The sequence below is a fragment of the Chiloscyllium plagiosum genome, unplaced genomic scaffold (genome assembly GCF_037043375.1).
Source record: "Chiloscyllium plagiosum isolate Xiang-an unplaced genomic scaffold, Cpla_swu_hap1 HiC_scaffold_12, whole genome shotgun sequence".
NCBI lineage: Eukaryota > Metazoa > Chordata > Chondrichthyes > Orectolobiformes > Hemiscylliidae > Chiloscyllium > Chiloscyllium plagiosum.
In genome coordinates, this window is record NW_028270150.1 from 31678831 (window position 1) to 31698208 (window position 19378).

The window sequence follows — 19378 nt, forward strand, 5'->3', positions numbered from 1 at the left end:
CCCCAGCACCAAGGATATATTTCCCTGCCCTCCCCTATCAGCTTTCCGTAGAGACCACTCCCTCCGCGACTCCCTTGTCAGATCCACACCCCCCACCGACCCAACCTCCACTCCCGGCACCTTCCCTTGCAACCGCAGGAGGTGCAACACTTGCGCCCACACCTCCCCCCTCACTTCTCTCCAAGGCCCCAAAGGAAACTTCCATATCCGCCACAGATTCACCTGCACCTCCACCCACATCATCTACTGCATCCGCTGCAGCCGGTGTGGCCTCCTCTATATTGGGGAGACAGGCCGCCTACTTGCGGAGCGATTCAGAGAGCACCTCTGGGCCACCCGGACGAACCAACCCAACCAACCTGTAGCACAGCATTTCAACTCCCCCTCCCACTCCACCGAGGATATGCAGGTCATTGGACTCATCCACCGCCAAACCACAAAAACCCGACGGTCGGAGGAGGAGCGTCTTATCTTCCGACTGGGAACCCTCCAACCGCAGGGGATGAACTTGGACTTCACCAGTTTCTTCATCCCCCCTCCCCCCACCTTGTCTCAGCCGGATCCCTCCAGCCCGGCACCGCCTTCCTGACCTGCAGTCTTCTTCTTGACCTCTCCGCCTCCATCCTACTCCGACCTATCACCTTCACCTTGACCTCTTTCCACCTATCACATTTCCAACGCCCCTCCTCCAAGTCCCTCCTCCCTACCTTTTATCTTCTCCTGCTGATCACTCTCTGCTCATTCCTGAAGAAGGGCCTGTGCCCGAAACGTTGAATCTCCTGTTCCCTGGATGCTGCCTGACCTGCTGTGCTGTTCCAGCAATAAAGTTTCAACTTGTGTGATTTTTTAACCTAGTCAGAGAGGTGTGACGTACATTCAAAATGTCTTTAAAAAAAACACTAAGCGCTATAACATGAGACCGTACGGACCAGGTGCTGGAAAGTGTGATTAGAACGGGCTACCCGTTTAATCAACCAGAGTAAAATGATGGGCTGGATGGCCCCTTCTCGCGCTGTCACTTTTCTCTGGGTTAATTCCGTGATGTATCTGATTGAACATTGTAAAGTGAGAGCTGGCCAGCAGAGGGAGTTTCCAGTCTAACAGGGATTTCAGGCACGGTGCCTGACTCAGTTACAGTGACCAGCAGCAGCAGCAGCAGCTGAACTGGGACAGACTCCTCTCGCTGGATGGTGTGTCTGGTCGGCGGTCGGTGTACTCTCTCTGTTAGAGCCTGGATATCGCCATGACCGAGATTAGAGCCCTGGCAGGGTCCAAAAACTCTTCCGAGGAGTCGTTGATGAACGGTCAGATTTATGAGTACGAATATGAATATTACGAATTGGACATTTCTTTTGAAGGTCTTAAAGCGAACAAGTGTAAGTGTCTCCATTCAATATTTCTGTTAGTGTGCCAGGTCCCGGGCTACTAAAGAGATCACGCTGAGCGCTGTGTCACTGAGTGGGCTTTGTGATTGTTCATGTTCACACCCACAAGATGTATCGTCTCAATTACAAACTTTTATCTCATACCGTAAACTGATTGTTTAACCTAATTGAAACAGACAGCGATGGTCTCAGTTATTTCTCAATCGGAAGGTTTTCTGGGTACTGCGAATGTTTGTTAATGTGAAAGTTTGTTTTATCCGCTATTTAATCTGTGAGTTTTGAAAGTGTAGGGAGGACTGATGTGGGTTAGTTCCAGGGTCCGGAACATGCTCTGATGGCACAACTTTACTGTGCAACTCCTATTCTGGCCTCTTCGCTTTATTTAAATAACGTGCCTTAGTCAGCTCTTTGGACCCTTGCTTCTGGAGTACCCGCTGTCTCTCCACTCTCAACCTCCCTTCTTCCAGAGGGGATGTGCCCTAAAATATTTGACCAATTTTGGGATTAACTGGACGAGGAATTGGGGCTTCTAAGGAAATAACATTCAGAAGTATTTAGAATCTTTATGTAGTGGTCTTTCTTACAATTGCAAGCTCTCATCATATTATCTGGGACTGTACACATCTATTATCTGTCCTAATATTCTCTACTCTATCCATGAATGTATTACAATCTTGTACAGTATGGTCAACTTTGAATAAATAACCTTTTAAAGCTAGCTTTACGTTTCTAATGTATTTGCTGAAATGTTCTTCTTTCTGAACTGTTATACTGGTAATACTGTTATACTGCAAGCAAATTGTTGCTGCATAAAGCATAATAATGGTTAACTGTTTGAGGTGCCTTGTCCACTATCACTAATTCTGAAGCAGATGGCTCAGTGGTTAGCACTGCTGCCTCACACCAGGGACCTGCAGGTTCAATTCCCACTTTGGGTAACACTCTATATGGAGTTTGCATATTCTCCCTGTGTCTGCATGACTTTCCTCTCACAATCCAAAGATGCGCAGGTTTAGGTGAATTGGCCATGCTAAATTGCCCATAGTATTCAGGGATGTGTAGATTAGGTGCATTAGTCAGGCGTAAATGCAGAGTAATAGGGTAGGGGAATGGGTCCGGGTGGGTTATTCTTTGGAGGTTTGGTGTGAACTTGTTGGGCTGAAGGGCCTGTTTCCACACTGTAGGGATTCTATGGAAGCCCTTTTGTCCATAAGTTGAAATCTTTGCAAATGCACATTGACTTGTACTTTTGCAGTATTTGCAGTTTTTAAAAAAATCACTTTTTTTCTTTCAATTCACTGTTTATAATTGTCTTACAGTTCACTAGTTTGGAGACAAGCAACTAGTAAAGATTTCCACAGAAAGTAGTAGCAGAGTGAATTGTCAATGGTGTTTTGGATTGTTCCTGACACTGCAAAGCAAAGCAATGATTAAAAGCAAATGACATGAAATCAAATCAGTGAAATTCATGAAGGTGCAAAAAAAGCATGATTTGTCACCTATTGTGCTCAACAGTGCATCTGAGAATAGATGGGTGAAATTTCAACTGAATCCCATGAAGAATGACACACTGTCAGAGTCAAGTGGTAAAGAGAAATCCAGCTGTGAGAATTAGTTTCCTAACACAGTGTGAAACGAGGAGAAAGTGAGGACTACAGATGCTGGAGATCAGAGTCAAGAGTGTGGTGCTGGAAAAGCACAGCAGGTCAGGCAGCTTCCGAGGAGCAGGAGAATCGACGTTTCAGGCATAAGTCTGATGAAGGGCTCATGCCCAATATGTCGATCCTCTTGCTCCTCAGATGCTGCCTGACCTGCACCACACTCTTGACATTGTGAAATTAATACATTGTGGAGTACTTAATATGTTTTCCTCGTGGTCTTTTTTTTTTCACTGACCGAGCATGGGCGTCGCTGGCTGGTCAATATTTATTGGCCGTTCCACAATGCCATTGAGGTTTACATTTAGATACAAGAAGTGACTTAGAAGATGATGGTGTGCAGCCTTCTGGAGTTGCTGCAGACCATGTGCTGTAGGTAGACCCTAAATGCAATTTCAGTACTTGTATCCAGCGACAGGGAGGATTGGTAATATGTTTCCGAGTTAAAAATCACACAACATCAGGCTATAGTCCAGCAGGTTTATATGGAAGTACTAGCTTTCAGAGTGCTGCTCCTTCGTCAGGTGGCTGTGGAGCAGAGTCCTAAGACACCGATGTTATAGCACAAGATCACAGTGTCACACATGCAATTGATACAATATATTGAACAAACCCAGATTGCTGTTAAATTTTTCAACTTTTAGAATTGGTTGCAGGTTTCGGTTCATTAATATGTAAATTCCAGCACTTCTTTCAAATCACATTCTCAGATAACTTGAAGTGTTATTAAAAAAAAAGGTGACATCTCAGCTCAGACTATGCACTAAAGGTGTGAGATTAGTCTGTCGGTTTCCCAATGTTGGGTCAGACTGGTTCTATTTCCAAAGTAGTTATTTAATAAATATTATAATAAATATTACAAGGATTGACTGCCTGCATACTGTGTGCTTTTTGAACAAAATAGAATGTATCTGCAATTACAATTCTGCAAATGCACATACACGCAAGCCTATGGGGTGAGTTTGTGTGTGTGCATGCGCATATGTGAAGGAGAGATAGAGTGTGTCTATGTGTGTGAGTTTGTTGATTTTGCGTGTGTGCGTGCCTCATGGGTTTGTGTGTCTGAGAGAGTGTGTGTGTGTGTGTATATGAAGGATGGTCTGCATAAGTATGTAAGAATGTGCATGTGTATGAGTGTGTGTGTGAGAGTGTATAGTGTATGGGGTCACTTGTAGTGTGACATGAACCCAAGGTCCTGGTTGAGGCCATCCTCATGGGTGCCAGACTTGGCTATCAGCCTCTGCTCGGTCACTGTGTTGTTGTGTATCCTGAAGTTCACCTTGGAGAACAGTCACCCGAAGATCCGAGGCCGAGTGCCTCTGACCGCTGAAGTGTTCCCCGACTGGGAGGGAACACCCCTTTCTGGTGATGGCAGCGCAGTGTCCATTCATCCGTTGTTGTAGCATCTACTTGGCTGACTCACATGAGTACCTGCTGTGTAGATGGTGGGTGGTGTCCCCACGTAATGGTGGTATCTGTGTCGACATGCCTCGCAGTGACTGCCTTGACAGTGTTGCAAGGTGTTTTGGTTGATGCTGTCCTGAAGGCTGGGCAGATTGCTGCGAATAATGGTGTGTTTAATGTTTGATGGGTGTTTAAAGATGAGAAATAGAGGTGTAGGTGAGGTCTTGGTGAGGTGCTCAATAATGTGTTGCAGGCTGTGAATAACATGGTGTAGTTTCTCTGCTCCCAGGAAGTACAAGACAACGAAGGGTACTCTATCGGTCGCATCCCGTGTTTGTCCCTGAGGAGGTCATTATGATTTCTTGCTGTGGCATGTCAGAACTGGCGCTCAATAAATTGAGCACGTACTCTGTCCTTATGAGAGCATCCTTCAGCACCTTTAGGTGTGTGTTGTGATCCTCCTCATCTGAACAGATCATGTGTATGTGTAGAGCTTGTCCATAGGGGATGGCTGTTTTAATACATTGAGCGTGAAAGCTAGAGAAGTGTAGCATCATGCTGTTATCACTGGGCTTGCAGTAGAGAAAGATACTGAGGTGCCGGTCCTTGATGGAGATGCATGTGTCCAAGAATGAAACATACACTGAAGAGTAGTCCATGGTAAGTCTGATGGTAGGATGAAACCTGTTGATTTCACTCTGTAGTTGTTTCAGTGATTCCTCACTATTGGTCCAGAGGAAAAAAATGTCATCAATATAGCTGGTGTACAGCGCTAGTTGGAGGTCCTGTGCAGTAAAGAAGTCTTGCTCGAACTTGTGCATGAAAATGTTGGCCTGCTGGGGCGCAAATTTGGTTCTTATGGCAGTTCTGTATGTTTGGATGAAGAACTGGTTGTCAAAGGTGAAAACATTGTGAAGCCGTTGAGTTGTAGGATGATGCTCAGAGATCGGCAGTTCTTGGTATTGAGCACTGAGGCTGTTGCCACGATGCTGTTATCATCGGGTAGGCTGGTGTAGAGTGACGAAACATTCGTTGTGGTGAGGAATGTTCCTGGTTCGACTAGTCTGTGGGTGCTGAGTGGTGCTGAGTTTCTGTAAGAAATCTGTATTGTCATGGTAGAAGCTGGGGGCCCTCTGTACATTGGGTTTCAAGATGTCGACATAGCCAGAGAGGTTCTCACACAGGGTCCCATTGCCTGGCACAATGGGGCAACAAGGTGTGTTAGCTTTGTGTGTCTTCAGAAGGCAGTAGTGGTCCTCTGCACGAGAAGTACGTGGGATGAGAATGCACAGGGTACTATGAAGAACTGGATCAAAAGTCTTGATTAATCTGTTTTGTTCACGGGTGTGTTCTTTGGTTGGGTTGGCCGGTAGTTGTCTATAGTTTTCCTGGTTGCTCAGTGGTCGGTACACTTCCTTGCAGTAGTCTGTTCTATTCTGAATGACGATGCTACTGCAAGGAACCATTCTAAAAGATGAAAGACTTACAATATATCAAACAAACCTAGATTATTGTTATCAATTGCATGCATGACACTGTGATCTTATGTTATAAATTCGAGGTCTTATGATCCTGCTCTACAGCTACCTGATGAAGGAGCAGCACTCGGAAAGCTAGTACTTTCAAATAAACCTATTGGACTATAACCTGGTGTTGTGTGATTTTTAACTTTGTCCTCCCCGGTCCAACACCGGCTCCTCCACATTATCAAGTAAGGATGGTGAGAGGTCGGAGGGGAACGTTTAAAACTTTCTTACAATTTGCTCAGGGGGTATGAGTTGCTGCAACAATGTATGCATCTTTAACATTGAAATTGCAACCTGGAGTTATGGTTATAATGGTAGAATGTCCAACTTTCTTTCCATCACTTGGATATTCAGTAGTGTTTCATGCTGTTACTGTTTGCCCTTGGCTTGAAAGGAAAAGATTTGCAGGCTGATACTTTTAACCTGTTTGATCATGTCTTGAACACACCTTCTGTAGCCATGGAGTGGGATTTGGTTTCAAAGCTTCTCACTTAGATGCAGGGATGCTATGCACTGTGCCACACGGATGTAATTAATCTTACTGGACATCAGCTGACCAAACGTATTGGTGACCCTGAAGTTTGAAATTCCCAAATTAATATCAGCAGTATGAAATTGCACTGTGCAGTGTAAGCAATAATATGAGGAACTGTTAGTTCTATTGCAATGCACACTATGGAATTGTTCTTCTCCTTTTTCCCATCTCACTCAGTAATCCATGGAGTTGGTCATCCTCTGTTTCCCATTGAATTTGTATCGCCCTCCTTCCCATGCTTCTCCTCAGCAAGATATATTTATTCATATTGTCCACCCAGATCTCGCAGGCAGGCTTTCTCCCCCTTCATCCTTCACAGGTTTTGAAACACTTACTTCTCTCAGGTATTTATTACCCACCCCTCTCCCCAGTACAGGAAGACACTCTTTTTCTTCTATTCAATTTGCTCTCATTGTTAAAATGTTTTGCACTGGGGAATCTAAGCCACTGGGGATGAAAATTCCTGGGATTGCAAAACTATTGCATGATCATTATCAGTGATGCAGCAGAGGTGGATCCTTCAGCAAAGTGGGAAGAATGGCACCAAGGAATGAACTAAGGAGCACAATTGATTGTTTCAATCAGGCAGTCACCACCAGAGATGCCCGGCTCCTTCAGAAGTTGCATAAAAATGACATATCACCTGGAGAATCACCATTGTTGTGAAACTTGAAAGGGTTTAGAAAAGATTTACAAGGATATTGCCAGGTTTGGAGGATTTGAGCTATAGGGAGAGGCTGAACAGGCTGGGGCTGTTTCCCTGGAGCGTCGGAGGCTGAGGGGTGACCTTATAGAGGTTTACAAAATTATGAGGGGCATGGATAGGATAAATAGGCAAAGTCTTTTCCCTGGGGTCGGGGAGTCCAGAACTAGAGGGCATAGGTTTAGGGTGAGAGGAGGAAGTTATAAAAGAGACCTAAGGGGCAACTTTTTCATGCAGAGGGTGGTACGTGTATGGAATGAGCTGCCAGAGGAAGTGGTGGAGGCTGATACAATTGCAACATTTAAGAGGCATTTGGATGGGTATATGAATAAGAAGGGTTCGGAGGGATATGGGCCGGGTGCTGGCAGGTGGGACTAGATTGGGTTGGGATATCTGGTCGGCATGGACGGGTTGGACTGAAGGGTCTGTTTCCACGCTGTATATCTTTATGACTCTATTTTAGTACCTTGAACAATGTAAAACTTCTGAAATGATCTGATATATTTGTGCTAAACTCACCAGAAAAACGTAAGATTGGTCCCTTTAAGTTTCAGGCTTCTCTTGCCCATTTGCTAAATCTTTCTTCAAAAGAGGTTTTTTTGGCTTTGAAAATTACTGTTGGGAGATATAACAAAAAATAATGTTTTTACTTTGTTCATCTTGTCTTGTTTATTTTGCTTTCTTAATCCTCCTGTGGGTCTGGAGTCACATGTCGACCAGACCAAGTAAGTAAGGACGGCAGTTTCCTTGCCTAAATGACATATTTTTCCTGACAATTGACGATGATTTCATGATTGTCATTTTACTCTTAATTGAGATCTATCGTGGCAGGATTTGAACCCAGGTCCTTGGGACATTATCACGAAGCCAATGCCTCTCAGTTACTGATTTCAACAGGAGTAGACCCACAAAAAGCTGTTCTTCCCCTGTTGTAAGTGACCAAAGATGAGAAACAATTTTTTTTTAAGTGCAGCTAAAACGTCTCAAGGGTAATTTCTTCAGATGGTGTAATAGATGCTAAAATCCCTGGCTGTGTACATACATACAGAAAATTGTTTTGTCCCGAGTGAAGAGCAAATTTCAATTAAGTGTTAACCTTACATGAAATTTTGAGTCTGTTATTTAGTAATATCCATTAACAACTGTTTTCTGACAGGGTAATAACTGCTGTGTTACTTCAAATGATGGTGCGTTTCATCTGATTGTTGTTCTCCACCTCCAGATTCCATTGTAATAGCATTCTGGGTTGGTCTCGCTGTCTTCATGATATTTCTCTTCATAATTCTAATGTTGATGTCACGCTCAGGCTCTTCACCTGCACAGTAAGTATATTTCACAGTCTTTCACACAATGAACCAAGTTCTATTGAGTTTAGTTACAGATGTCATTTGATTCACAACAAGTATTGAAGCACTTTTCATGGGTACAGTCATACACGTCTATAATTTTCTGAGTCAACTCCTATTTTAGTGAAGCATTGTTTTTGTCTTTCAGTTGTAAGTGGGAGTTAGATTAGATTCCCTACAGTGTGGAAACAGGCCCTTCGGCCCAACCAGTCCACACCGACCCTCCGAAGAGTAACCACCCCAGACCCATTTCCCTCTGACTAATGCAGCTAATACTATGGGCAACTTAGCATGGCCAATCTACCTAACCTGCACATCTTTGGACTGTGGGAGGAAACCGACACAGACATGGGGAGAATGTCTGTGTGGAGTTTGCACAGTCACCCAAGCTAGAATCAAACCTGGGACCCTGGTGCTGTGAGGCAGCAGTGCTAACCACTGCACCACTGTATTGCCCTGAGTTGAGTGGAATAAAATGAAATTGAAGGTTTTACCCCTCATGTTACCCTCATGCTAGCTTGTCTACTTAAAGCAATGAGCAATTTAGCTGCAAAAGCTGATGCAAATGTTAGTACAATTATCTGAGTGAGTGATTATTAGTCTTTTAAACACAAACCTTATTTTAGTCACTTAGAGTTTCTGATTGCTAATTTTACAATCAACAAATATTTAAAATCTAGGTCCCCTAAACCATCTTGCTATCAATTTAACAACCACACCTAACTGATTTTGTTAAACACAGCCAGTAAATATCACCCTAAATAATTTAATTTAGTGCAGCTGACCATTAATAAATCTGGAGAGTACTTACTTCTCCAGACAGAATTGGATGTTAGTTTAGCCTGTATTATATTGTTGCTGTCTTGGCAATGAATTCAACAAAATGCTCTCAAATAATTAGCCTCACTCCATGAGGATCATGGGTATCTCCATTTATTAGAAGGAGATAAGTGGATTTATCACTTGAAGAGCACCATTCTGCATAAGGCACAGGACAAGGTAAAGAGGCAAGTTTCCATGAACTACTATAGTTAGCATGAGGATTGAACTTCATGGCATTGGTATCACTCTGCACCAGACTCTAGCCAATAGAGCTAACTGATCTCCATGAGCTACTCTCAACCACAGTGACATCAGCTTTAACATCACACCTGAAGCAAGATTTTAATGTCCAAAAATGAAAAGTAAGTGCAGTGTGAAAAGATCTTCAGCCAAAGTCTACTCATCCTCTCTAGAAGTTGAGGGTTGAATCATGTGCTTTTTTGCCTGTGTCTGAATTACATGGGGTTTTTGGAATGTCTGCTTTGAAGCCTTATCAATTTTCTTGACGTATCTTACTCCGTTAACTACAGTAAGCGGAAGGATGATGTTATTGAGCGATTAAACACAATAATGAGAATTTTAAACTTAATCCATCAGGAATTGGGTGTAGATCACGGTTTGCAAATAAAATATAGCAACAGCATTTATTTTGTTCATTTACAGGATGTGATTTCACTGGTCAGGCCAGTATTCATTGACTCTCCCTAATTGCCCAGAGGGCATTTAAGAGGCAACCACGTGGTATGAGTCTGAAGTTACATGTAGGTCAGGCCACAGAAGGATGGCAGTTTCCTTCCCTGAAGGACAGTAGTTTTTCCTGACAATCAACAATCAGTTCATGATCATGATTAGACTCCTAAATTCTAGACATTTAGCAAATGCAAATTCCACCACCTGCCATGGCAACATTCGAACCTGAGAACTAGAACATTACCTGGGTCTCAGGATTAATGGTCTAGTGATAATACCACTAGGTATCACGTCTTCTGTTTGCAGGAGCTATAAGTTATTAAGGTCAGAAGATGGGAGACTGACCGGAAGAGATTTAGAATATTTAAGCAGATATATTGTTGATATATAACACACACAGATGATAGACATTTCATCCAATCTGTCTCAGCTGGCGGCTAAATTAAAGTCTATGCAGTGAAGATTATCTGATAGCAATGGTGTAATAATTGATCGTGTATTGTTAATAACTTCATTCTGGCTTGATACTATCAATGATATTAATTATATGCTGGGCTTTATGCCAAGGGCTTTTGACCATAACTCCAAATGAGTAATGCTAACCTTGCATTGATCACTGTTCAGGGTATAACTTCCAGCAGTCTGCCTTGAAAAGAATCATGTAAAGGGCAGAATTCAGAGACTAGCGATAAGAATAGATATGAAACAAGCAAAGCTCAGTTTTTTAAGGATGTCTGTTCTTCTGTTTTGTAATGTAACACATTTTCTCACATCTATTTCAGCACAATTGAACACAAATATCTTTTTTATGAATGAAGGATTTATGGCTTTGATTTATAAGGGAAGACTCATAAAACTGGAGACGAAATGGAATGATTCAGATTTTTAAAATGCTGATAATCTTGATATGAAAGAATGAGGCTCTGTAGCGTGGTCTGTGTTACACAAAGTCACTGACCAGAGGAAGGTTGTGGTTTTCCTTGGAACTGCCTCTTGGGGCTGAACCTTACATTTTCTTGGCCACGTGCCAGTTGCAGCTTTTGTTTTTTGTTTGGAAGATGTTTCACTCGAGGTCCAGCATGTTTTCTTGCCGTATCTTACCAAACGTGCCTCATTGACACTTGCCTCTCAGTGGAAAGAGAGGTATTCTTCATGCTTGCACCATCTTTATAAGGCCACTGTGTATCTGGATGAGCACTGTCAGTCTGGAGGGATCCTACACGATTCCTGACATTTGGCAGACAGGGGGTATTGGTGCCACTCTTTGTAGGCAGGAATGGAGTGGTGCCCTGGCTGGACATCTTCTTTTCCCGGGATCAGGAATAGAGGCAGCAACACCAGACAAAGCCAGCCTGATGTGAGGTTGTTCACCAGGGTCAGTGCACTCTCAGCCCCCTGGAGGAATCCACAACAAAGTAGGAAGAAGGTTGTCTACTCGGCCAGTGTAAGTGCTGCCATCTTCACTGTGCTCCTCACCCTCTCCATTTTTCTGCTACAACTCCCAGCTCCCACCAACGCTCATGCTGTCAGTATTGCCAGCAGCATCTTCCACACTCACTGTCACCCACCTCAACCCTGACAGCACTCTGCACTGCCTATTCACCTACTCAGTTCACCTCCCCACTTCAACAGTAACAGCTAGACCATCTATTCTTGTCTTTCCACAATACCTGCCTCTCTCTCATTGTAGGAGAAAAACAGCGCACCATAGGGCAGAATGAGTCAAGACGGGTAATGGGCTTCCCAACACTTAGCTCCTCACTCCTTATGTGGGCAGCATCCTGAATCTGACTGCCCTGGGTGGTTGACTGACCATGTCCAAGTCCCTAAACAGTTACTGGAGGAAGCTCTTGACTTTCTGTGCCAGGACCCTCTTAGTGAAGGCGGAGGACCACTGACCAGCTTCCTGATTCTGCGACTGTGCTAAACGACAGGGCAGTACATGAGCCTGCTTTCTCTGTTTGAGGGATTATAAGGAGAAGGCAAGAACAATGCAAAGCAAGGACGCAGTGATGCTCAGAGTGAGTCAGCACTAAGAGAGTGAGTGAACAGGGTGGAGATACAAGATAGTCTGTGGCTAAGCACAAGGTGTCCGTGCAGCAGCATTTGAAGGACAGATGTTAGCACTGAAATTATAATTCCCCTTAATTAGCAACACCTTGCTGCCCAGCACTGAATTTGCCACGTGCTCAGCAGATGCTTTTGTCATCAAGGTAGTCCTCAAAGGTTTCTCATGTGATTCTGCCACTATCTTGCCATAACCTTCACCATTTAGGCCCCAAAAAATTCCCTCCCCTGTTCATTGTGAAATGTGGCAGAAGCTCCAATAACTCATGTCCAGTGTAAGATCTTTCAGTGTTTAAACTGGCTGGTAAATAAGCAGTCCAATCAGTTCTGAAAATAAAAACAAAATATTGTGGATGCTGGAGATCTGAAATAGAGTCATAGAGGTTTATAGCATGGAAACAGGCCCTTTGGCCAACTTGTCTATGCTGCCCAGTTTTCACAATTTAAACTATTCCCATTTGCCTGCATTTGATCCATATCCCTCCATACCTATCCTATCCATATGTCTGTCTAAATATTTTTTAAATGACAACATTGTGTTCACCTCCACCACTACCTCTGGCAGCCTGTTCCAGACACTCACCACTTTGTGTGAAAAAAATGCCTCTTTGTATCTTTCCCCTCTCTCCTTAAACCTGTGCTATCTCGTTTTAGACTCCCCGCCCATGGGGAAAAGCTGTTGGCTATCTCCCTTATCTATGCCTTTCATGATTTTATAGACCTCTGTAAGGTCATCTTTCAGTCTGCTGTGCTCAGGGAAAAGGTTCCAGCCTATCCAACCTCTCCTTATAACTCAAACCATCCGGTCCAGGTAATACCCTAGTAGGTCTTTTCTACGCTCTAGTTTAATAGTATCCTTTCTATATTAGGGTAACCAGTACTCCAAATATAGCCTCACCAATGCCATGTATGGCTGCAATGAAACATCCCAACTCCTTTACTCAATGTTTTGACTGATGAAAGTAAGTATGCTAAAAGCCTTCTTCACCACCCTGTCTACCTAGGACTCTTCTTTCTGGGAGGTATGAACCTGTACCTCTAGATCTCTTTGTTCTATAACACCCTCCATGGCCTTACCATTGACTATGTAATTCCTGCCCTGGTTTGACCCACCAAAATGCGACACCTCACATCTCAATTAAATTCCATCTGACATTCCTCAGTCCACTGACCTAATTTATCAGGATATAAACAAAAAGCACTGGAGAAACTCAGCAGGCCTGACGACATTTTTGGAAAGAGAAATATAATTAGCATTTCAAATCCAGTATGACTTATTTGAAATCAATATGAAGTTATTTTTCATGATATTTCTTCAGTGGGCAGATCTACATTCCAAACTATGAAGCAAGCAAAGCTCAGTTTTTTTTTAAAGGATTTTTTAATACCCTTCCTGTTCTTCTGTTTTGTAACGTAACACATTTTCTCACAAGTATTTCAGCACAATTGAACATAAATATCTTGTTTATGAATGAACTACATTCTGTCATTGAGTAGTACCACAGAAACATAATATGTTAGAAAGGTGAATACAGTTGTTCCCACGTACCCGTGTGGGATCTGTTCCAAGACCTACCGCGGATAGGAGTGAACCCATTCATTTAAGCAGGAAGTTTAACTTCCCGGCAGTCCCTGGTCCCTGGTGCTGAAATGTTCCTGATAATATGTTCGGGCCGCAGTAAACTGCAAGTGACTGAAACCGCGGAACGGCAGTCAGCCTGTACACATGTGCAACAATCTGTCACTTTGATAATACAACTTGCCAGTCTCTTGGGCCATTGCTCACAGTGAGTTCCCAGGAGGCTGTCCTCAATTATGTGCCAATCAATTCCAGATAGATAGTGTTATGATCAAGTTGTTTTTGCTACTGGTCAAGTCACATCCCAGAATGCAATCTGGTCTGATAGATTGTATTGTTTCTAATTCAGTATTTCACTGAAACATAAGCGTAACATTCTGAATATTTCGTTTTAATAATAAAACAGAAGTCTATTGCACAAAATAAATAAAAACAAAGCAAACCAAGCTATCTACTCTTAATTTGAAATTTCTAAATGAAAATCCCATCTAAAAGAAAATCCCATCTAATTCCCAACACCTTCACTATACAGTTACTCAAAATTCAGAGCAATTTCCTCCCCTGTCCAAGCTGAAGTTTTGACTTAACTGTTTTTCCTCAAATCTTGTCCTGTGAACTGTGAAGTGTTTTTTCCCTTGAATCAGTCAAAACTGAGAGCTAATGCTTTCTCAGTTTTGAATAATCTGCCAATTTTGAATCCAACTTATCAACTCACCTTGGATCCCATGTAACTTAATCTTCTGGTCCAGCCTACCATGAGAGACTTTGTCAAATGCATTAGTAAAGTCCATATAGACTTTAGTAAAGTCCAAAACCCTTGTCCTACTCTCACTAAGCATCTTCATTACTTCCTCAAAAATCACGATCACATTTGTGAGACAAGTCCACCCTCGCATAAAATCATTCTTACAATCCATAATAAGTCAATCATTTTCCAAGTATAAGTAATGATGAAATCTGGTATGGGTCACTGTCCTGGTTGGATAGGAATATTATTCACATGTGAGTATTGTGTAGTTTAGTTCTCACCATTATCTACAGCACCATGATGTTCCTCCTTCTGTCATGCTCATTGATATGGTGGATCATCAGCAGGTGAGGGTGAATGAATGCTTGGGATTATGGGTTGGGGACGACAAAAACAATGGGGATTGTGATCACGTGGTATTTCAGTGGCATACAAAGACGGTGATGCTGTTGCACAGTTAGTTACTTGGCGTTAACATCAACATCTCTCACGGAAAGGAATGTCTGGACCCTCCTGAGCTGCCTAGCCTTCTCCAAAAGGAATTGCTTGGTTTACTGATGGGGAGATTCCATCTGGTTGCTTGCCTTTGGTGAGTATTGTGCACCACCGCATTTCACAAAGGGATAAATAAATGATTGTAAGGCAGGTAGTTACAACAATAATAACTTGCATTTGTATCATGCAGAAACATAGAAAGTAGGAGTAGGCCATTTGAGCCCACTCTAGTAGTCAACGTGATTGTGGTTGATGCTCTATCTCATTATCATACTCCTGTTCTTTCCTTATACCTCTTGACATCTTCTACTTCCAAAAGATTATTTCTTGAAAACATTTGGTGACTTGACATTGACAGCTTATTGTGCTGAGAATTCCACAAGTTTATTGTCCTGTGAGTGAAGTATTGTGGACCCATCTCATTTTGAAATAGCCTACTGCACATCCTGAAAGCATGACTGCTTGTTCTTTTACATGACAGCAGATCTTAGGGTCTTCTCACAATTTTAAAACAGGTTATGACATTGAGCCACATGAACATTAATTAGATCAGTTGACGAGAAGCATGGTCAAATATATAGGCTTTAAGGGTGAAGAAAGAGAAAGATAGAGGCTGAGAAATATACAGAAGCAATTTCAGAACCCAGGCAACTGAAGACATAGGTTCCAATAGTCAATGGAGCAGTAAAAAAATAGCTAACAGTGTGGGGAGGGTAAAGTAATAGATATGGGGGTGAGACAGTGTTAATATGATGGAATGTGTTTAGGGGTTGTGCACATCAGATGTGGATTCATGAAGTGTAACTTTTTGGATAGAATAAGGAGTTGGAGGTCCCCTCAACCAAAATTAATTTGTGAAAGTTTAGTTGTGAATATGTTGCTTTAAGATGATGAAGGTTATGCTAATGCTCACTGGTTCCGGGAGCAAGATGGAGAGGTGCGTGCTATTTCGCTTTGCCAGCCTGCAGACGATGGGGAATAAGGAAGCAGTAATTTCTCCTTAGCTAGAGTGACTAAGAAATGTACATTCCATAGTGGCTATGGATTTGTTGTTTTGCCTTCAAAACTGCTCACTACTCCTGTTGTACTTATGAACATATATTAGAAACATTGCCCCTTCAACACACCTAGTTCCCTGGCCAACATCTCTTGTCTTAAGCTCACTGCGATAATCCAGCAAAATTCAGCTCAGGCTGGAACAGCACCTCATTTTCTACTTGGGAACTCTACAGCTTTCAGGACTCAATATCGAGTTCAACAACATCAGGGCTTGAGGTGTCCCATGTCCTTACCACAACCCCCACACATCAGGCCTTGTTATCACATAGTTCTGCTATTACGCACAACTCATTGTTCATGATCAATAATCCTCGTTAATAGCTAGTCACCCTCCTAGCCAGATCATTATCCACTCCTTCGTCTGTCCAACTGTTCTTCTCTCTTTTTAGGCTCTATCCCCACCTATCATTTACTCCTTATCCCCTCTCCCCACTCTATCTCCTGCATTAAAAAAAAAATTTTTGATCTACCATCAGTTCTGAGGAAAGGTCACTAGACCCAGCATGTTAACTCTGAATTGTCTGTATAAATGCTGCCAGATCTATGAGCTTTTTCAGTAATTTCTGTTTTTGTGTCTGATTTCCAACATCCGTAGTTATTTTAGGTTCTTAATTAGCATTTACCTGGCCTCCGTGGACCTCTCTATTTTACTTTATATTTCAAAATATACTTTATTCATAGAAATAAATCTTTGGTACCTATACAATTGGTCATGCCATTCGTATATATACATTGCATGTCTTAACATTACAGAGAACAGATTGAGTTAATCGAATTTACAGTTATCGTATTTACAGTTCTGTTTATTAACCATCCAGTCTCTTAGTATTTAGCTGAGGCGTCAGCGGAACCCATCTACTGAGTTGGCCCCCTGTTATATGATAGCAAAGGAACCTTCTTTAACCCCCAGTTTATGGGGTTACCATAGTCCATTTGACTGTCCTGTCTCTGGGGTGGCTGTCTGCATCCCCATGGTGAGCACAAACTGCTGGACCCTCGCAGGGCTGAGGTAGCTGTCCAGCTCCTCACTGGGGTCATTTACCCACTCTGGTGTTGTTGAGCCGAGGCAAGGGTCTGCACCGTCCAGTTCTGTGTCTGACAGGGGGCCTGTCAGAGGATCACGGCTCTCAGTTACCTGTAGCTGTGGGGCAGTGGGTACCCCCTGGTTCTCACTGGGTGTAGGGTGGACTTTGGGGGGTCTGTTGTTTCCTGGTTGGGAGGAAATGCCCTCCTCTTCACTTACAGCACTCTGTCTCTTCTTTTGGTGATGACCCTCCTTGCGCCTGTCTTCACCATCTGAAGAGCTGGCCATCCCTCCCTCGTGCAGCTGTCATTTCCCCCTTTGCTGGGAGGCTTTGGGGACCTGGCAGGATTTTCTTTTCCTGTTTTTAACAGGGATCCACTCCTCTGCCTTCTCGATTACCACCTCCTCCATTGCTTCCATCTGCCCAGCTAGAGCTAGGATCAGCTGCTGTCTCTCTGCTGACTGCCGCCTCCTCCACTCCAGCCTGTTCTTCTTTCTGGGTGCCTCCAGACTCCGTTTCCCTACTGTCTGGGTGGACCTTGATGGTCTTTGGGGGTCCACGGCTCTATTTAATGCGATAAGCTGAACTGTGAATTTGAAAGGACATAGCAAAGTTTCTTGTTAGCTCAACTGCTGGCATGTATTTCAGGAGAAAGTGAGGGCTGCAGATGCTGGAGATCAGAGCTGAAAATGTGTTGCTGGAAAAGCGCAGCAGGTCAGGCAGCATCCAAGGAACAGGAGAATCGACGTTTCGGGCATAAGCCCTTCTTCAGGGCTTTTCCAGCAACACATTTTCAGCTCTGGCATGTATTTTACCCCTGTTCATTCCACTGACCCTTCAAACAAAAGGTGATGCAAATGAGCATGCTCAATGAATTTCCTTACATTCTGATCAGTGGCAGGGAAAATAGGTGTATAAATCGCAGTGAGAATATTCTAAAATACAATTTTTCAAATGCCAAGCATATGCCTTTAGTTCGAAACAATCAGAAGTCCAGCAGAAACTCAACATACTTTTTTTTTTGCAGCCACAGGAGTGTTAACAATAAGATAATAAGATGCCATTGATTATCATGAGGATAGTATGCTATTTGCTAGTTCTGCGTGTATCTGCCTGTACAGATAAGACATATATGTGTGTGTGTGTGTGCACATTTAGATCTGAGGTTTGCTGTCTCTGGCTGTTGTAATTTTCCTACATCATCATTCCTTACTGTGTCTTCTGCATGACACAAACTTAGTGATCAGGAATCCCATAGCTATGACAGCGTGTGAGGACATCAGAACACTTGGGATGTTAGCAACCGTCTGTGGACATATGCTAATTCCTAGCAGGATGAAATGATTACTGTCTCTACCTTGGCAAAAGTGAGGACTGCAGATGCTGAAGATCAGAGTCTAGATTAGAGTGGTGCTGGAAAAGTACAGCAGGTCAGGCAGCATCCAAGGAGCAGGAAAATCGACATTTCGGGCAAAAGCCCTTCATCAAGAATGTCTCTACCTCTGCTTTCCATTCATTTATTGTTAAACACTTTGCAACTTCACAATGATTTGGAGATGCCGGTGTTGGACTGGGGTGTACAAAGTTAAAAATCACACAACACCAGGTTATAGTCCCAACAGGTTTAATTGGAAGCACACTAGCTTTCGGAGCGACACTCCATCAGGTGATTGTGGAGGGCTCGATCGTAACAGAATTTATAGCAAAAATTTGCAGTGTGATGTAACTGAAATTATACATTGAAAAATTGATTGTCTGTTAAGCCTTTCATCTGTTAGAATACAGTGATAGTTTCACTTCTTTCATGTGTAAATCACAAAACCTTTTTTTTTTTAAAAGTTGCATTCTCGGGTAGCTGTTAACAATGGTAATAGCTAGACAATATGTTGAAGGTGTTAGCCCCTGTGTTCTCTGTCTATGACCTGATGTTTAGATTGATTCCAATCTAAAAAGTGAGATAACAGAGTTTTACATAAATTCATGCAGTTTTTGAGCTCAGAGTTCTACATGAATGTATGCAGTTTTTGAGCAAAGTGCAATGTAACTCTGCAAGTACAAATTCATCACACAAAGTCTGTCTGTCTGTCTGTCTGGGGTGGGGGTTGAAAGTGTATGTATGTGTGTGTGCGTGTAGTGAGTGCAGAGTGTTTTAAGTCTGAGGGGGTGCATGTGAGTGTGGAAGTGTGTGTGTCTATAAGGGGGTGTGTGGGTGTCTGTGTGTATCTGTGTCCATGTGTATGTGAGAGTGTGTGTGTGTGTAGTGCAATGGTGATTACCTGTAATGTGACATGAACACAAGGTCCCGGTGGAGGCCCTCCCTATGGGTACTGAACTTA

At 43.0% G+C, this 19378-nt stretch overlaps 1 protein-coding gene across 1 annotated transcript in view; it reads left to right on the plus strand.

Moving 5' to 3' along the window:
- Window positions 1-1207: 1207 nt before the first annotated feature.
- Window positions 1208-19378, plus strand: part of LOC122555572 (uncharacterized) — a 49518-nt gene continuing 31347 nt past the window's right edge. Inside the window, exons 1-2 of the mRNA XM_043701596.2 lie at window positions 1208-1376; window positions 8434-8533. Of these exons, the coding sequence (XP_043557531.1) occupies window positions 1244-1376; window positions 8434-8533 (233 nt within the window). The 5' untranslated portion in view covers window positions 1208-1243. The remainder of the gene's footprint in view (window positions 1377-8433; window positions 8534-19378) is intronic.